This window comes from Verticillium dahliae, genomic scaffold, assembly GCF_000150675.1.
Source record: "Verticillium dahliae VdLs.17 supercont1.7 genomic scaffold, whole genome shotgun sequence".
Taxonomy (NCBI): domain Eukaryota; kingdom Fungi; phylum Ascomycota; class Sordariomycetes; order Glomerellales; family Plectosphaerellaceae; genus Verticillium; species Verticillium dahliae.
The window spans coordinates 931,793-950,263 of NW_009276917.1; the positions used below are offsets into that span (position 1 = coordinate 931,793).

The window sequence follows — 18,471 nt, forward strand, 5'->3', positions numbered from 1 at the left end:
ATAGGCTCTCGCCGGCCCCCTCATAGGGCAAACGGCAAAGCATCCCAGTCAGTAGCTTCAGTATGTCTCGGGAACACCACACTGAGTGAGGTTGGCGTGGACAGCCGTATTTTCGCCTTCGCCGTCGTGCGCCGCGCCCCCCGAACAATGGACGCGTGGTCTGGTAGCTTCGTCCGCGAACGGCAGCATTGGGCAGGGGCCAGGCCGGGCTGGGTGCCGACTTGTTTAGTAGTGAGATGGCGAACAAAGGAAAAAATACCAAGCCAGTACTTTTGTGAATTTGTTTTCGGCCTTGGAACAGTCCATAGCCAAATCCGTGGAACTTTTTTTCCTTGTTCTATTCATTTAATTCAATCAATGGGAATGTTGTTGCTCGTCCTCGTCAATCGGTGCACAGCCCTCAACTGTAAGAAGAAGTGACCCCTCACTGCAATCCAGGTCCTCGAGCCGACCTCGGCACTTGCGATCTGTCTACGTTCGATCTAGGGCCGTGGATCGTGCCACCGACCACGAAGTGGTCCACCCGGCGGCGGAAGGCCAGCAGCGACCAGGCATGCAGCTAAAGTCGCGGCGACCCCCTTTCGATCCACTGTTCTCGTGAGGGAAGCGGTTTAGGAATAGGGTGACTGACAAAGCCGACGGCGTGTCAATACAGAAACGCGGCCGCGTGAGACGCGCCAGTGTCACATTCGGGTTTGTAGTTCTGCAGGCCATGTGCTTGTCATTATCTTGCGAGAGCTCATGGGTATAACAGTCGACATCCTCGTTAGTCGTCTCATACAACTGTCACAGTCGAGTTGCGCCCTAGGCCAAGAAACTTATCACACCAGGCCCCGGTCGATAGGCGCACGGGGCACGCCGTTGGCTGGAGGTGGCGGTGATGTGATGGGCGGAGGGAGATTGCGGTTCTCAGGACCCGGATGCCGATAGCCAGGAACTGACTTCCATTCGGCGAGTGTACTGGGCACGTCGCACACTTCGTCAATGATCGAGGCCATGTCGTCCAATAGTTTGGGTTTCGGACGCACGCGGGGGCGTGGGCGCGGGCTCTTAAATGGGCCGCATGGTCATCCTTTGAAGGCCCGTTACTCGTGAATCTGACGACTGTCTGTGTGGCCGAAGGAGACGAGGATCCGACTTGACAGGATGACCACAGACGGAGGGAAGAGGAACTGTGCACACTGCAGTGATCAACGCCCACTAGCAATGTCGGGTAGTTCTGGGATGACACCTGCCGACACCAGGGTTGCATCGCACCTTGCATGCGCCTGCATTGGACTGATCTCGTGTGCGTCTTGCATGAGGCCTCGTCTTGCATGCCATTCTTGTGGCGCCACTCTGTTGAAGCGAAGGAGGGACCAAGGCAGATCAGCTCCTCCTCGTTCTACAACGTTTGACAGCTTGTGTGACAGCCTTGAAAACATGTTCTTCTTCGACTCAAGTGTTGGGCAGGCAATGCGTGGGCAGGCAATGCGTGGGCAGGCAATGCGTGCCACACGTGTCGGATTCACGTGTCGGATTCAAGCAGCAGAAGAGCAGGGGAAGAGACTTTTGTGTCAGCGGGCCAGAGCCAGGGCTCTCTCTGCTCTGTGCCAGCCAGCATTAGAGCCTCGGAGTTTACTCCCGCGGCGCGCTGGTGCAATGCCTCGCCGGGTTATGCAAGCCTGCATGGCGATCTTGAACCGTGTTTGGAGCTCTCTGTTACCTTTTGGGTTTGTAGCGCGCTTTGTGCGTGGAGAGACTTGTGCATCTCATTAAACGCAGACGACGGTGTCGACGGCAGGACGGTAAAGGGGGGGAAGAGCCGGTACTTTTGGGGTTGGATCGTGCTCTCAGCTGTGGCACTTGTCCTGAAGAAGATGCTACTAGGCTGCCACACCTGTGCGCGAACCCTGTCCATGTAGCACGATAGCCAGGGGCGATTACCTGGGAGACTAGGGTCATCAAATTGGGGTGGTGAAAGCTAAGCACTGTTTGGGCCATTGAGGGGTGGGCAGAGATTTCCAGGATGCCCTGCCGGGGTTGCCCTTCGTCGTGAGTCGTGAAGCGGACGCGTCTTGGGCCGGGGAAAGGCTAGGGGGTGAGAGAAGTCGTCAGGGGTTGGTTGGATGGACGGAAGGATTCGAATGTCGAGGGTCTTTGGTTGATGGGTCGGGACAAGACAAGCATACGAGTGAGTGGCCGAGCAGTTGGCAGGGACACCAGGGACCCCAAGGCCAAGGGGGGGAGAGAAGGGGGAAGGGGAGGGCGAGACCTGGTTGATCGATAGATGTGTATGATCGAGAGAGATGTGAATCCTCCCTCCTCCCTCCTCCCTCCTCACTCGTCCTGCCTACATCGTCGTCGTTGCCGTCAACGCATCGTCTTGTCGCCGAGTCGTTGCTTGCCACGACCATCCGTTCCTTTTTCGCTGTGTGCCTACGAACCAGCCAACAACCAATCAACACACTATCGAATATCGTCTTCGTCTTCAACGAACCATTTCCTTTATTCCAAACCGCCAGGTGAACGCAAATTAAATCGCCAAGGTCTCGCCGTCGTCCGTCGACTGTCCTCGCAGGCGATCAGTGCACTAGGTACTCGGGTGAAGGGGGGAAAGCGCAAATCCCGAATCGACCTCAATCGAACCAGCTCGACCCGTCTCCGTCTCGCCTGCCGATTCATCAACATTGGAAGTCAGGCCCAGCCAGCTCTGTCCCGCTCGAGCCCAGAGCCCAAGGATCGGACGAAAACGACAGGAAAGCACACCCAAGCTGCAACGTCTAGTGTGCACGAACTCCCGCTTTTTGGGCAGGCACCACTCTTGTTACCACGACGCACGACGGGATCTCCTTCCTTACGGTTTGCGCTACCGCCTGGCGCCTTCCTCTATTCGGTCCAGACGAAAGCAGGAGGCACAAGACAAGAGCAGCCGCAACCCCGTGTGCCTTTGGCCTCGCTATTGACGTCGGCACGCTTCTACTCCTGTTCTTCTCGACAGAAAGAACATTTGCGACCTCATCTCATCTTGATACCGCCCACCGCCCCTCGAGTTGTCCCGTCTGCAGCCAGTCCCTGTCTCGACAAAGCCATTCATTCGTCCGCCCCATCCCCAAGCGCCAACCACCTCGCCGTACATAGTACCTCTTCCTTTTGCCGAAACCCACTCAGCAACGTCGCCCACCTTTAACCCCCGACATCCGCTCAGCAGAAGAAAACGGATTGTCGAGACCTCACACACACACATCCATCCGCTCTCTTGCTCTCTGCGCTCTCTGCTCTCTACGCATAGCCGAGACCACTCCTGCCGACCGTTGCCTCGAATCACGAGAGCATTCGGGCGCCTCCAACACGTTACCAAGGTCGACAAGGGCGATTGCTTGCTGTCTTGCACCGCAAGAGGCGAGTCAGTCCTACCTCACCGCAGCTGGCCTGGCAGTCTGGATCTCTGCCACCACCTCCCTCCCCGCCTACCATCTGATCCACAATCAGACATTTGAAAGACATCATATCACCAGGCCCCTCCCCGCCCGTGAGACTCGCCCAACCCGCCTCTGCCACTTGAGCGGGCAGCCGGGGCGCTCTTCGATCTATTCATCTGCGACTCTTCATGGCCCTCCACTCGAACCTCGTCTGGTAACGATTGTCACGAACAGCCTCATTGCACCCTGCGGTCAGCTCTGAGCACTGCCAATACCTGAAGTCCAATCCGACCCCAGCACAGCCCAACCGCTACAATGGCAGCAACGCTACCCAGGCCATCTCGTCCTTCCAACGGGCCGCCCACAATGGCCCTTCCTGCACTACCTATCGCCAAAACTCGCAAGAGCACAGGCAACATTCCAACACCTGCAAGCAGGTCTATTCCCAACACTCCGAATCCCAAGAGCGGGCTCAGGGCACCATCTACGAGCTTCGCGCCACCGACCTCCCCCGCCCCGACATCCGCACTGCCACAGCCCAGGTCGTCATCTGCTCTGGGCACCCCAGCCCGGACACTTCGAAAGACTGTGAGCATCAACTCGTTCCCGCAACCACCACGAAGTGAAGGGCGGGTGAGCAGCTTGCCACCGAGCCCTCTCGGAGCCGACTCCCCAAGAAACTCGGTCCGAAAATCGCGGGCTTCACTCGCGCCCTCATACTCCCATCTCAGCAACGGTACTCCGAGCCTCCTCAACAACAGCGGCGAGGGCAAGTCAATATCTAGTGCCAGTGTGCGCATGTCGGATGGACTCATCAGCATCTCGTCTCCACCTCAGAGCAGGAGCTCCTCGGCGCAAGATTCATATTCCACCTCAGCAACCACCTATGACGATCCTGTCGACGGAGCAGCGTCCAAGGGTGCCGATGCAAGCGACAAAAGATCATCCAAACTTGAAGGCAAGGGCAATGTGCTTGTCAGCGTCCGTGTGCGCCCCGACGCCAATGGAAGCGACAACAACAAGTCAGAAGGCGAATGGATGGTCGATGGCCGCAAGTCGCTTGTCGCATATCGCGGCAAAGATGGAGGAGACCACTACTACGGTAAGCGGGTTTCCAAACTTTCTCTCTCGCACGCTTGATGCTAACTGGGTATCAGACAATGTTTTCTCGACGCACGACGACAATGGCCGGGTATATGACCACATTGCCAAGCGCTTGGTACGCCGGGTCATGGAGGGCTATCACGGAACTGTCTTCGCCTACGGTATGACTGGTACTGGTAAAACTTTCTCCATGCAAGGCACGGCATCATCTCCTGGTGTCATACCGTTGGCAATTACGGACATCTTTTCGTACATCCGTGAGACGCCCTCGCGCGAGTTCCTTCTGAGAGTCAGTTACCTAGAGATTTACAACGAGCGGATCCACGATTTGTTGAGCATGTCGACCGCCGGAGTAGGCGTCAATGCTGGGCAAGAGGAGATCAAACTCAGGGAAGACGCCAAGCGCGGCGTCTATGCCAGTCCTTTGAAGGAGGAAATCGTCCAAAGTCCCACTCAGCTGCTGCGAGTGATCGCTCGCGGAGACCAGGCGCGTAGGACGGCGAGCACGCAGTTCAACGCCCGAAGCTCTCGCAGTCACGCCGTCGTCCAGATTGTGGTAGAGAGTCGTGAGCGCATTCCCGGCAACACGGGAGGCGAGAGCAAACGCTCTGGCATGCTTCCTGGCGGTGTGAGGGTATCGACCCTAAGCCTGATTGATTTGGCCGGTTCAGAAAAGGCCGCCGAGTCGAAGGAGAGACGGACCGAGGGCTCCCACATCAACAAGAGTCTGCTGACTCTCGGAACTGTCATCTCAAAGCTCTCCGACAGCAAAGACAAGGAAGGGAAATCCGCCGACAAGGACGGAAAGCATCTCCCTTATCGTGACAGCAAGTTGACCCGGCTCCTGCAAGGAGCTTTGTCCGGTAATTCTCTCGTCAGCATTCTCTGCACCATTCAGATTGGCTCTGCAGGTACCGCAGCAACGTCAAACAGCCACACCGCGGAGACAATCAACACGCTGAAATTCGCCTCTCGAGCAAAGAACAACATCGTCAGTCACGCCAAGAAGGCCGAGGAAGCACTGGGCAGTGGCGGTGATGGAGGGGCCAGAGTGTTGTTGGAGCGATATCGTATGGAGATTGCCGACCTGCGACTGCAACTTGATACCCAGGCAAAGGCGAAGAAGCAGCAAAACGCCGAAGAGGAGAAGACGCGCGATGTGGAAGAGGAGAAGGTCCGAGAGCTGGAGGCTGAACATCGTCACGAGGAGCAGATGCTTGAGATGCACTTGGCACGAACCGCACTCAAGGAGCGCATCGATCACCTCAACCGCCTCATCCTGAGCTCCAAATCGACCGGCGTCAACAGCGGCACCTTCAGCTCTCTCGGCGTCCGGTCCTCCATGCTTTCTTCCCGGTCATCAATGGCGACCCCGAGCAGTGGACGGCCTCTGGTTGAGAGGACATCCTCCATGACCTCTGCGACGTCCACCATTGGGCGCCGATCGAGTGGCGGCACCAAGCGACTTTCTGGTGGTGAAACGGCACCCGAAGACGAGGACAGTACGGGCGAATACGGAGACGGCACCGCATCGCTAACAGCCCAAAACCGTGCTTTGCAAGCCGACCTGGCGGACAAGACGCGATACATTCAAACGCTAGAGAAGCGATTGATGCAAGCGCGACGGGCCAGCTCGTCTCGGACATCTATTGGATTCTCGGCGCCGAACAAGGGCATCATGGTGGGCGAAGACCACAGCGTCTCGACGCTGTTGAAGGACAAGGACACGGAGATTGCAGACCTCCGGGCCAGGTTGGATGACAAGGACCGCATGCTCGCTGCACTGCGGAGTGCGGCCCGGTCTCGGGACACTGCCGAGGGTACCTCGGATAACCGAACCTCATCAATCTTCGACAGCATTGGGCCGCCGCCCACGAGTCCTCCGGCAGCCGCAGCAGGCCTTTTTCCAGACGGCCGCAATCGACGAAAGAGTGTGGATGAGATGAGCAAGATGCTTGACGAGATGATCCACGAACGCGTCGAGAACGGTCAGATTGTGCGTGGCAATCGTGGAAGCGTGCGTGTCGTCAATGAACGCAGACTCGAGCCCCTGCCCGAGCCGGCGACTGGGTTGGAGCCACTTCGGCAGAGCCCGACGGTGGAGGATGCGCCCAAGGTGCTTGTGGAAGCGTGAGAGTGGGAAGATGACCCACTTGGATGTACGGATGGCAGATGGCAGGCGTGATGAGGTTACTCGATATCCCTGGTTTGAGGAGGACACGGAGGGGTGTCCATGAGAAAAAGGCGTTCTGGTTTGGCCATTTTATACTTCTTTTTTCTTGCTTCCCGCGCTTTATACCCGACTTTCGTTTGCGGGCCCGTTGGGGGCGATACAAGTTCATTCTTACCTTCGATGGATGGTTTTTCAAAGGGGTGGACGGTATGTGTTCATTTTTCTGTTTGCTTGTATCACGCGAGGTCAACGGCAAACACGGAGACGGGAGACGGCGACGGACGAATGTCATGTCCAGCATCGAGCGCCTCTGCCGTTTGCTTTTAATAGGAGACGACTCGGGAAAGCGTAACGTAGACATACATATACACATGTAAACATAGCACCGAGGAGACGACAAAGGGCTCGGGGCAGCTGGGGTTCCGCCTGCTCTCTACGACTGGCGACGCCCTGCTGACGATGCGCTCATGGTGTAAAGAGCGATGGTATAATAATGAATCTTCTTGCATCCAATTTCATGCCTCGTTTCTACCGTGCTTGCCCTTCTGCCTGCCCCTGACACTATGCTCATTCTTGGATTCCAACCGCTTGGGCAGTGCTCGCTATGACGATATTGATCCAAACAACGGCAGTACCAGTAGGCTGTTTGGCGAACGGCCTTGAAAGGGTGTGCTCGCTTGCCCGTGTCGGGACGGGATGACGTGCATGCGACCTGGACGCCCACTGCGACTCTGACGGTGAGGCACGGCCCTTTTTGGGGGGGTTCAGGATACGGGGTAGGCAGGGGGAAGGTTCCAAACAATGGGATCGTGTCTCGCGAGCGGGACGGGTGCGATCGAGGGAGAGATGGATGGGATGGGATGGGGATGTGCATTCTTGAGAACAGACGCTCGCTGTGACCTCAAGTGCGGGGGGGCGAAATGCTTCTTCTCGTGATCTCTCCGCGTCTCCACGGCTCTGAATTGCGACGCGGCGGGTCTAGGGAGAGAGGTAAGGGGGGAGGGCCGGGCAGGTAAGTTCGTCGACGGCGCCTCTCGCTTCTCGTCGGAGGGGGTTCTCCCTCTGGAGGTTTGCTGAGCAATGCGATGGATGGTTCTTTTGCTTGATGTCGACTCGGGTTGGTGTGCCTCGTTGTGGGTTGCCTTTTTGGGACGGACTGAGTGGGGGGCTGCGTGATCAGGATAGGCTGATGGGCATGCTGTATTAGTGAGCTCGGCTTCAGTGACTGCAAGGGTTCGCGTGCGAGTTCTTGTTTGGAGGGTTTTGTCAGCATGTTCGTGAGATCTCCGCGCCTGGTGAAGCTTTGGGTGGTGACAGCTGGACGTGGCAGCATGAAGGGGAGGCTTGGACCCGATCAACGCGTCTCAGAAGTACCGTGGCTGCCGTTGTCTACCCAAGCTTGACACATCTGAGCTTACGTCTGCTGGAACTAGCAGTAAGTCTACGCCTTCAACACGTGTGCATGTTGCGGATGATACTGTGATGTGATCTTCAATAGTCATCGTCGTGTCCAAATACGGCAGCCAGCAGCGAGGTCCGCTGTCCTCCAAGTTGGACCCTGGGTATAAGATTACGAGTCCATCCGGTGATACTGAATACTTATACAATAGTAGCTTCATATCACTCTCAGTCAGTCAAGCTATCAACATCTCCCCTTGATCTTCCGTCTCTATACACCCGCCCCTCAACACCAACATGCGCGTCGCTATTGCAGGCTCTGGTGACTTTGCTCGCTATCTCAGCGAAGAGCTGGTCGCTGGCGGCTTTCAAGTCACCGTCCTGACACGCTCCGTCAAGCCTCACTTCGAGAACCGTCCCGGCGTCACGCAATTTGTCACGGACTACTCGGTCGCATCCATCGTCGAAGGCATCCAAGACAGCACCGTCCTCATCTCCGCCATTCTGGACTATGGCACTACCTTCGTCGATGTCCAGCTCCGTCTCATCGATGCGTGCAAACAGAGCCTTGCTTGCAAGCGCTTCATCCCGGCCGAGTACGGCGGAAATCTCGAGAAATTCCCAGACCAGCCGGGCTTCTACTACCGTGTCCACGAACCTGTGCGCAAGGCTCTGCGCGAGCAGACTGAGCTTGAGTGGACTCTCATCGCCGTCGGCTGGTTCGTCGACTATATCATGCCCAGCCACAGCCGTTACCTGAAGGATGCTGGCGACGCCTTCCCCATAAACCTCACGGACGGCAAGATCCTTATTCCCGGCACGGGTGATGAGCCCCTCGACGTTACCAGTGCAAGGGACGCCGCGAGGGCAATCACAATGCTGGTGCGAGCTCCGAAATGGGAGCACCACACCAACATATCTGGAGAGAAGACGACCTGGAATACTGTAGCTGCCCTGGTGCGGTCCAAGTATCCCGACTTGACGGTGGAATACCGCAGCCTCTACCAGCTGATAGAGAACATTGTCTCGAGCAAAGACGATTTCACAACTATCATCGCAGAGTACCAGATCTTCTCGGTGAGCCAGGCTGGATCTCTGGACCCCGCCAAAGTCGCCGCACACCGTGATGCGTACTTCCAGGGGGTCAAGTTCCGATCTGTGCAGGAGATGCTGGAGGACGCTGAGAAGCACCCGGAAAGCATTATCTGAGGGTCATAGTGCAGTTCCTTTCCCTTTCAGCCTTTTATTTTAAATAGCCTTTTAAAATAAAAGCAAGTCAAACTGAGGCATTCGTGCCAGCATGTGAGGCCATGGTTCAGGCGCTGTGTTCGTGGGCGCCCCATCCCGTGACTTCCAGATCTCTTCCGCAGCCGACTGAAGCACGTTCCAAGTCTCGAACCCCAAAGCTACCCGCCGGGCAATGGACGCCCTTAGTCTGTCACGCATGTTCATAGTCCTGGCTTCGAAGGCTACCGTTGCGTAGATCCAAGTACTGGGGTTTTGATCTTCGTTTGTAGCGTCAAGCCTCTCGATAAGTTGGATGCATTTTGCCATCAGCGCATCAATATCTGCTTCAGACCCACGTCGACCAGATACGCACTTGAAGTAGAGTAGGCAAGCGTGATAGAACAAGAAGCCTTGGTGACGGAGTGAGGCCTGCTCCTCGGCTTCTGTCGTCGTGTGATCGGAAACTGGGGGCGTGGACAAAGCAAACTCCATCTCGAGCTGATCCAGCTCGCCAACATCCACGGCACCACCAGATAAAAGAATCGTGTTGAAAGACGAGATCAAGCTCAGTAATTTGCTTGAAAGACCCTGGTCCTGGAGAAAGCCATGACCTGCATAGTCAATTGCCAGCGGACTAGGGACTTCAACATAACCAACATATCGGGATTGTATCAGAGCCAAGAAACCAGCATATGATTGATATGTGATGGATGCCGAAGTCGATTCGGTCCACATCTCTATTCTCGTGTCTTCAAGTAGGCTGCGAGTCACCTTAACGACCTCGCGCCAGGTACCGGGCGTGCCACTGATGAATTGCGTCATTATCCATAGACACAAGGTCCCGAAGCTTGCCAAGCGTTCGCTGGGCTCGGCACGATGCATATTGCGCATGAGATGGAAGTAGCTTTGTCGACGATGCTGAAGAACCAAGACATTGTTCTCCAATTCATCACCTCTTAATACTGCCTGGTGTGTTGCTGAGGCGGCGCAGACGGCGTGGAAGAGGGCAGCTGTGCTGCTGGAATTACTGTTGGCCATGCGGCTTCCCTCAAGTGCGATGGGCGACAGGACGGTGAGGTAAGGGTTAGTCGGGGTGCGTATCGGCATCCATTTGTGACTAAGATGCAGCACCCAGTGGCTAATCAGCGCCCGCTGACTGGAAGAAGGGAATATGTCCAGTGCTCTCGACGGATGGCCCAAATAATTGATTGGCATTGGACGTGTGTCAGAAGCATTATTAGAAGCTTGGGCTTGCCAAATGGTTGAGACGCTGGATGGTCTTCTTGGCCGTGGAAGCGACGAAAGCGGCATTCCATGCCGGATTGAATTTGCCTCGCCGTGGCTGGCTTCATCATTGATGGAAGCACCCAGAAAATTCGCCCCGTCTGCTTCGATGTTGCTGGAGTAGAAACCTGAAGGACTGGGGCTGTTGAGAGCATCCGGCTGCATGTGGCCACTTCGTTGTGGGTTGACGCTCGTAGTTACAACAACGGAGGCATCGTGCGCATGCAAGTCGTCTGTAGACTGGGCTCTACGTCCCAACGAAGCAACACTGACCGCTTCCGGGGGGCTTAGGTATCTCCAGTCGGACGTCGGTGTGCGACCAGGCAGTTCATGCTCCTCCCTTACATTTACCGACTGCTTTCCTGTTAAAGCTTGGATGTCAAACGGGTCATGGTTTGCGGCAGGCTCAGTAATTCGAAAGACGGAGAAGACACCTTGATCTTGCGAGTCCACGCTGGGAGGGCGGTCCAGTCGGTTGGGTTGATGGTGATCAACGTGAGCTTATGCACGCTGTAAACGATTTCGGCGGTTGCCCGTGGTTGGTACCTTGCCAGGCTGGGTGACCCAAGCTAACCTGACTCCGTACCCATGACAAGTGAATCCTCCAACCGTACAACGTCTGCAATGAGGGCGTTGTTCGTCGCACTTGACGTGCCGATCACGACAGGTCCAACAACCGGTAAACGTCTTGCGTCGCCTGGGGCGCTTCAGCTCAAGGGGTGTTTCTGGGTGGGATGGATCTTGAGTCGCAACAGGCCGTAACCCTTGTACTGGCAAGACAGTGGGACCTTTCCTTGTGTGCGGAGAACCCATTGATTACCGTCGAAGAGATGAAAGGCGATCGATGTGACGTTAGCATTGATGGCTGCTAATGACGATGTTCGCCTGTTGCTTTGGAGTTGGATGGCACTGGAGTCAGGTCGCCCTAGGACGCTTAGTCACCAGGTTGACGGCAAAGACAGCGAACAGACGAGACTTGGGACATCTATCTATCTCCTACATCAGCAATTCTCCAAACTCGAATCATGGGCAAAACGATTGCCATTAATCGTCCCAGCCACAAATGAGCTCTCCTCACATGATACAACGTTCACTGGTCCTGGTCCTTTCGGCAAGAACCCTGAAAGTGACTTGATGGTGACTCTCGTCTTTTTCTCTGTGCTCGGCACGAAAGCTCGCGTCCCGGGTCAGTCTGCCCATTCGAGCTGCTTCACCCCACTCATCGGGGGGTCGGAGCGGGCGACAAGTGTCGAAAGGGAAATCATTATCTCGGTTGTCGTTTTTTTTTCTCCGCAGTCAAACACGACGATCGTCAGATTGCCCAAAGAGAAGGAGGAACCTCGCTGGGCCCCTGACCCTGATGACTGAACCTCCCTGTTTTCTATTAACGAGGAAGCCACAAGTGAGGTGATTTTCCCACTCCTGCCACTGCACCAGGCGCGGGATGGTCAAATGTGGCAAGAGGCCCTTGATTAGCGAAGCCGATTGGCAGGAGCTGCCCTCCTCGGGCCAATGGGGTGCCGGTTGCCGTGAGGGCGGTTCCAGCCGTGGGAAGGACCCCGACATTCTGAAACGAACTAATGTGCAAAAGGGAAGGGATGCCGTCGAGGAACCTCAGATCAATGTACTCTTTGGCGAGGTCCAGTGCCAAAGGCACTCGTATCGCACGTACACCGTGGCTCCCCAGCACCTGCATCACTCCAAACTGCTTCCAACTAGTGCCCACGACCTGTTGGGGCTCCTAGTGGTGGTGCCTGGGGGCGGCTTTCTGGGAACAACGATTGTCAGGATCTGGACAAACGACCTTCTCTCTTTCGAAGCCCTCCTCGGACGAGGATGTGCGAGGCTGCTCTCTTCGCGCCGCGCTTGCATTTTGTCGGGTGCAGGGGTGGAAAGGACAGGGCAAACAGCCAAACAGGGGGGGAATACAAAGACACTTCTTTGCCCAGATGGTTAGATGTTCAACGCGCCCAGCGTTCAGCGTTGCATGACGAGCACTGGCCAGCGCGCACTCCCAGTTGCCAGCTTCACCTTCACCACCACGTTTGGGCTTGGACGTTGCTTCTGCGCTGTCTGCCGTTCATCCCGCCGGCTGACGGTCACGACTTGCCATCACCGCCCTTTCGAGGCCTGTTTCATCTTCGTGTCTATACTTGTTCTTTTCATTCATTCAATCATTCATTCATTCCATCTCTTCTCTGCACATCTTGCTGGGTCTCGAGCTCCTTGAAGCAGCACGACACCAGACGACAGCGACGTATCACGATTACCCGTCCATCCAGTCATCGGTCGGATTGACCCCGCTCCGCGATTCAATTCGAGACTGACTACTCTGTTGAGCCATCAAAACGAAGCAGCTGGTACTGTGAGATTGCTCCAACTAGGAGGGCCGGCCCTATTACATCCCTAGCATCAACCGTCTCGGCATGATCGTCGCCCGGATCGACCGCCTGTCATCAACACGTATCGTCGGCCGCTGATCACCTATTCCCCTTGTCAAGCCTGCGTCACCAACCCACACGCAGCCCAGCCGGCAGTCGTCTAATGTCTTGTTTCTTCCCCGCAAACCTAACCAACAAGAGGATTCTTTTCACCAACCGAGCCCCTCGCTCAGTCTGCTTCTCAACTCCCACCGCCTCGACCACAACAGCAGGTTGTACAACGTCTGAGTATCATGAGAGTTTCCCTTGACGGGATCACAGTGTCACTCCTTAACACCTTGACTGAACTTTTGCCCCCATACATTCCTTGACCCATATCATTCTACTTTGCACCCCTTTGAGGCCATCTGGATTGCTTCCTTGAGGCTGGGCTATCTATCTGAACGTGCGTTCAGACATCTCACGATATCTTGACATTTATCTCACTTGCCTTGGACCGACACGATGGCCATGAGAGACAAGATGCCGGCACCTCTGGATCTGAGCAGGTCCAAGATCTTCACTGGGTCCCCGCGCATGAACCTCAGACGAGCTGCCTCTTACAACAACGACAGGCATCATTACGACAAGGCGCCACTGTCTTCAACATCATCCCGCTTCAACTTCAATCACCTCCTCTTCACTTCGCCCCCGCCGTCACCCAGTCTGCCTGCCCTGGTGCCACGACCGCGAAGGTCACCTACACATCCTCGGCCAAGCCGGATGCTTCGCGGCCTCCTTTGGCTCACTTTCTTTCTACTCATTTTCTACTTCGCTACCATCACCATTCGAGGCAATGTTCCAATGGGCATCCCATACCTCACAAATGAGCAAGAATTCGAGATGATTGGGCAAGATGATCTACCCGACTTTGCCACCCCCATCATCGTTACAGACACGACCGGCAGATCAAAGTGGACCGTCTCGATCCCACCGGATTTCGAATTTCCACTGGGCGTGGAGGACTATGGAGAGATGGTCGGGAAGTGCCGTGAGGTAGCCAGCCGTGTAAGGGATATGCGGAACAAGAACCCGCCTCCGTTCCAGACTTCCTTGGGCGGGACAAGCCCCTCGGACAAGTACTTCATCGACGTTCCCGATGCCGAGAAGGCTGGTCTTCTTCCAGGACTGGCTGAGAAAACTGTTCAGGCCAGTCACATCATCGGAGAAACCGGGGAGTCCGTCGGAAAGAAGGCCGTTTGCGAGAGCACCATGACCTTTGTGCTCGAGACGGCAGACGCTGGCCTGGGCAACACTCTGATGGAACTTTGGCTGTTCTACGGACTTGCTCTCAAGCAGGGAAGGTCCTTCTTCATCGATGACTCACGATGGGCATATGGAAAGTACACCGACATCTTCCAACCCCCTCCCGTTCCAAACTGTCTTCCTCCTCCACGCCATCAGATGCTCCCTTGTCCGACACAGGCCCGGCACTTGGTAGTCACTTCGGCTACGGCCCGAAGCATGTGGGCGGACTCCATCAGCAAGCCCTATCCTAGGCAGGGAGGCCACGGCGATTCCTCCGTGCGAGAGCTCTACGACCTTGCAAGAGCTGGCTACGAAGCGCTGTTCAAGCTCAACACAGAAGATGCTAAATATGCAGAGGATCGAATGAATCTCTTGGCCCGGAAAACGCGGACACAGGGCTCCTCCCCCAACAACGGTATGGTCGTTGGCGTGCACGTCCGCCACGGCGACTGCCACCCCTTGGAGTACCAATACCGCAGCTCCTACATCCCTATCAACGCCTTTACGGACAAGGCGCGACACATCATAGAAGTCAGCTACCAGGGTGCTGGCAGGGGTGGTCAAGATGACGTCCCTGCCCAGGAGCATTCCCTCATTGTCATGGCCTCTGACGACCCCATGGTTTATGAATCGGACGAGTTCAGGGGTGCTCATCAGGCGCAGGACCGCATCCGCCTAGCCGGCAAGCAGGAGGTCCAGAAGGGCAACCCAAACCCTCGCGTCATGCACCACTTTGTGGACGATTCTTTTGGCTGGGAGGGTGGCTTCTTCGCACCCATGTTCTGGAGTCTAGGGCAGTCTGGCCAGAGCCCAGTCAACGGAGTTGCAGGGCAGACCAAGAAGCCGCAACCCACAGCAGATGCGGTTCGCCTGCGCAGCTACATAGGACGCGCGTACATGCTTGACCTCGCCGTGTTGTCGGGATCGAGCGACGTTGTCATTTGCACAGTGAGTGCCATGGGCTGTCGGCTGTTGGCAGTCATGATGGGGTGGGAGCGAGCCATGGAGAAAGATAATTGGGTCAATGTCGACGGAGATTATGGATGGACAGCCCTGTCGTGGTAGGCCGTGTGCTTTTTGAGCGGCGGTGTGGTCGGAAAATCATGCGCAGAAGTATACAGAGGTGGACAGTCGTCGATCTGTGACAGGCGTTGGGTGTCGTTAGTTCTTTGGGACTAGTTCTTTGGGACAGAGGAGAAAGCCCCCTGGCAGGTTGAACATGGTCGCCTGCGTCAAAGGGAGGCGGGTCATAGCCGGCGTCGGTCGTTACTAGTACCTTCACGGTACTTGGTTCATTACAATACCCATTATTTCACATTCAAGCCTGCGCGTCACTGCAGTACAGCTCCGGGATTCTTCGTCTCGAGGTCGGCGAAGCAGGACGTACAAGACACGTCATGTAGCTACACTTCATGCTCGACAGGTCGAGCGGAGGAGTCTATGCAAGGTAGGCGAGGACAGCTCGGTACCTTGGTTTGTCGTATTCGTTGTGATGTTCTTGGCATGGGGAGGTGAAGAGAGGCAGTCACGCTTTGACTTGTCCGGGATTAAGATACTGAGCCTCGAAGTCTTAGTTTGTCGTATTCGTATCAGCTCTCGGGGGACTTCAGGTACCCTGAGCAAGGTGCATATGTGTGGGGAGTAACGCGCAGCAGGATCGTCTGTAGAGGGGCGCAGCACGGCATCAGAGGGCGTCGTCACGGAAGACAACCTGAGTTGGTCGTATTCGTATCTCAAGGAGGTGCACAGAGGCGATTTGATGTTCACTGTTCTCTTGGATGACAGCGGCAATCCGCATGCCGGAGAGTTAGTGAAAGATGCTGGCAATAACCAGCCGCGATATGGCAGTCGTGAGGTACCCGGAGTTTACAAATGCTACCTGTACATGCTGGACGGCAATGCTGATGTCGAGCAGGGCGATGTTGGTTGGGACTGGCTAAAGACTACGGCCACAGGGCGGGATGACGCCTGGTTGGTATCACATGCCAGTCAGAAGTCAATCTTGCCCTCCCAGTGCACACACACCACGATCTGTAACTGCAGAGCGGTCATTGGCCGCCTGGCACCAACGTCAACAAGTGGCAAAGCTCAGGCCACTGGAAGGGACAATGAGATCGACTGCGCCTGGCAAGGGTCAATTCTGGGCAGCGCAGCCTCAGCAATGGGTCGGGGGCGGAACGGGCTACAAGATGGCACCGAAAAGAGTCGTGCTTCTTCTTCTGATTCGGGTGGTACGATGGCCTGCGGCGACACACATTGCTGGGAAAAGTCAGCAAATTTCCTAATGGGTTGATCAAGGAGAAAGTCGCAAGTTATCAGACGATGCGCAGACGGGACAAAGGCCCTGGCCGTGGACGATACGAATACGCTGGAGCCATGATTGGGCCACTGGAAGGGTTGACCGCCTTTGCCAGAATGGGGACCCTGGATTCTTGGATCGTTGAGGTGGAGCCCCCTGCTGTGGATGTTAGCGGCTGGTAATGGATGGGCTTTTGCGAATTGGCAGCGCCCCTGAACCCCCTTGCGCCTCGCGTGTGCGGTCCCTTCCACCACCCCCAAAAGGAAAAATATTGCCGATATAATTTAACCCGTCGCGCGCCCTCGAGACATACACCAACCCCACCGTCTCGCACCACCTCCTGATCCTATTGACGAGCCCATTGACGACGACGGCCACGATCCACGAATAGACGAGAAACGACAAAGTCCCGTCTGTCACGGCCACGGCGACCTCACCCCGCCGTTTCACCTATTCCTTCTTTCCTCCCTCAACAGACCCGCCAACACCATGGGTCTCCTTCAAGAGATCACCGGCCCTGCTGCGCAGCAGTTCCAGACCCTCGGCACCGCGTCGCAAGTCGGCGTCGTTGTCTTTGGCGTCGTGCTCCTCTCTGTCATCCTCCATGTCGCCAACCAGCTTCTGTTCAAGAACCCCAATGAGCCCCCCGTGGTCTTCAGCTGGTTCCCCTTCATTGGAAACACCATCACCTATGGCATGGACCCTCCCGCCTTCTTTGAGGCCAACAAGAAAAAGGTACGCCCCCAGTGTTTGAACCGTCGTGTGACGAACTTGAACTGACTCTGGACTCTCAGTACGGCGACGTCTTTACTTTTATTCTTCTCGGCAGCAAGACCACCGTCGCTGTCGGCCCTCAGGGCAACGACGTCATCCTCAACGGCAAGCAGCGCGACGTCAACGCCGAGGAGATCTACAGCGTCCTCACCACGCCCGTCTTTGGTCGCGATGTCGTTTACGACTGCCCCAACGCCAAGCTCATGGAGCAGAAGAAGGTTGGTGCCTGCTTATCATCCCCTGTTGCCCCTCGAACAGCAGCTGACACGCTCCCCTCAATTTCAGTTCATGAAGATCGCCTTGACCACTGAGGCCTTCCGCTCCTACGTCCCCATCATCTCCCATGAGGTCCAGAACTTCTTCAAGACGAGCAAGTACTTCAAGGAACAGTCTGGCGTCGTCAACATTCCCCCCCGGATGGCCGAAATTACCATCTTCACGGCCTCCCACGCCCTCCAGGGCTCCGAGATTCGCAACAAGTTCGACACGTCCCTCGCCGAGCTGTACCACGACCTCGACATGGGCTTCTCCGCCATCAACTTTGCTCTCCACTGGGCGCCCCTCCCCTGGAACCGCAAGCGTGACGCCGCCCAGAAGGCCGTGGCCCAGATCTTCATGGACACGATCAAGGACCGCCGCGAGTCTGGCCGCACCGATGGCCTCGACATGATCTCCCACCTCATGCGCTCCACGTACAAGAACGGCATCAACGTCCCCGACCACGAGATTGCTCACATGATGATCGCTCTCCTCATGGCCGGCCAGCATTCTTCCTCCTCCACCTCGTCCTGGATCATGGCCCGCCTCGCCCAGAACCCCTCCGTCATCGACGACCTCTACAAGGAGCAGGTCGAGGCCTTGGGTGCCGACCTCCCCCCTCTCACCTACGAAGACCTCTCCAAGCTGCCCCTCAACCAGGCCATCATCAAGGAGACGCTCCGCCTCCACGCGCCCATCCACTCCATTCTGCGCAAGGTCAAATCGCCCATGCCCGTCCCCGGCACTAAGTACGTCGTCCCCACGAGCCACAACCTCCTCTCGGCTCCCGGCACCTCGGCCACCGACCCGACATACTTCCCCAACCCCGCCATCTGGGACCCTACCGCTGGCTCCCCGACTCGCCCAATGAACCGACCTTTTTCG

At 56.3% G+C, this 18,471-nt stretch overlaps 4 protein-coding genes across 4 annotated transcripts in view; all 4 read left to right on the top strand.

The window, feature by feature from the left end:
• Positions 1-3,716: 3,716 nt before the first annotated feature.
• VDAG_04377 (kinesin-II 85 kDa subunit) lies at positions 3,717-7,191 on the top strand (the record flags this gene model as incomplete). Its single annotated transcript, XM_009650824.1, has 2 exons — positions 3,717-4,503; positions 4,559-7,191. 2 exons carry the CDS (start codon positions 3,717-3,719, stop codon positions 6,637-6,639), a joined length of 2,868 nt encoding a protein of 955 aa, XP_009649119.1. The 3' UTR covers positions 6,640-7,191.
• A 1,182-nt stretch (positions 7,192-8,373) lies between these two features.
• On the top strand, positions 8,374-9,285 carry VDAG_04378 (uncharacterized protein; the record flags this gene model as incomplete). The annotated part of the gene is made up of 1 exon (XM_009650825.1): positions 8,374-9,285. The coding sequence occupies one exon, from the start codon at positions 8,374-8,376 to the stop codon at positions 9,283-9,285; it is 912 nt and encodes a 303-aa protein (XP_009649120.1).
• A 3,975-nt stretch (positions 9,286-13,260) lies between these two features.
• Positions 13,261-15,320, top strand: VDAG_04379 (uncharacterized protein; the record flags this gene model as incomplete). Its single annotated transcript, XM_009650826.1, has 1 exon — positions 13,261-15,320. Exon 1 carries the CDS (start codon positions 13,473-13,475, stop codon positions 15,318-15,320), a length of 1,848 nt encoding a protein of 615 aa, XP_009649121.1. The 5' UTR covers positions 13,261-13,472.
• A 1,723-nt stretch (positions 15,321-17,043) lies between these two features.
• VDAG_04380 (cytochrome P450 51) overlaps positions 17,044-18,471 on the top strand; it is a gene marked incomplete at both ends in the record, with an annotated part of 1,746 nt that continues 318 nt past the window's right edge. Inside the window, 3 exons of the mRNA XM_009650827.1 lie at positions 17,044-17,289; positions 17,349-17,546; positions 17,614-18,339. Of these exons, the coding sequence (XP_009649122.1) occupies positions 17,044-17,289; positions 17,349-17,546; positions 17,614-18,339 (1,170 nt within the window). The remainder of the gene's footprint in view (positions 17,290-17,348; positions 17,547-17,613; positions 18,340-18,471) is intronic.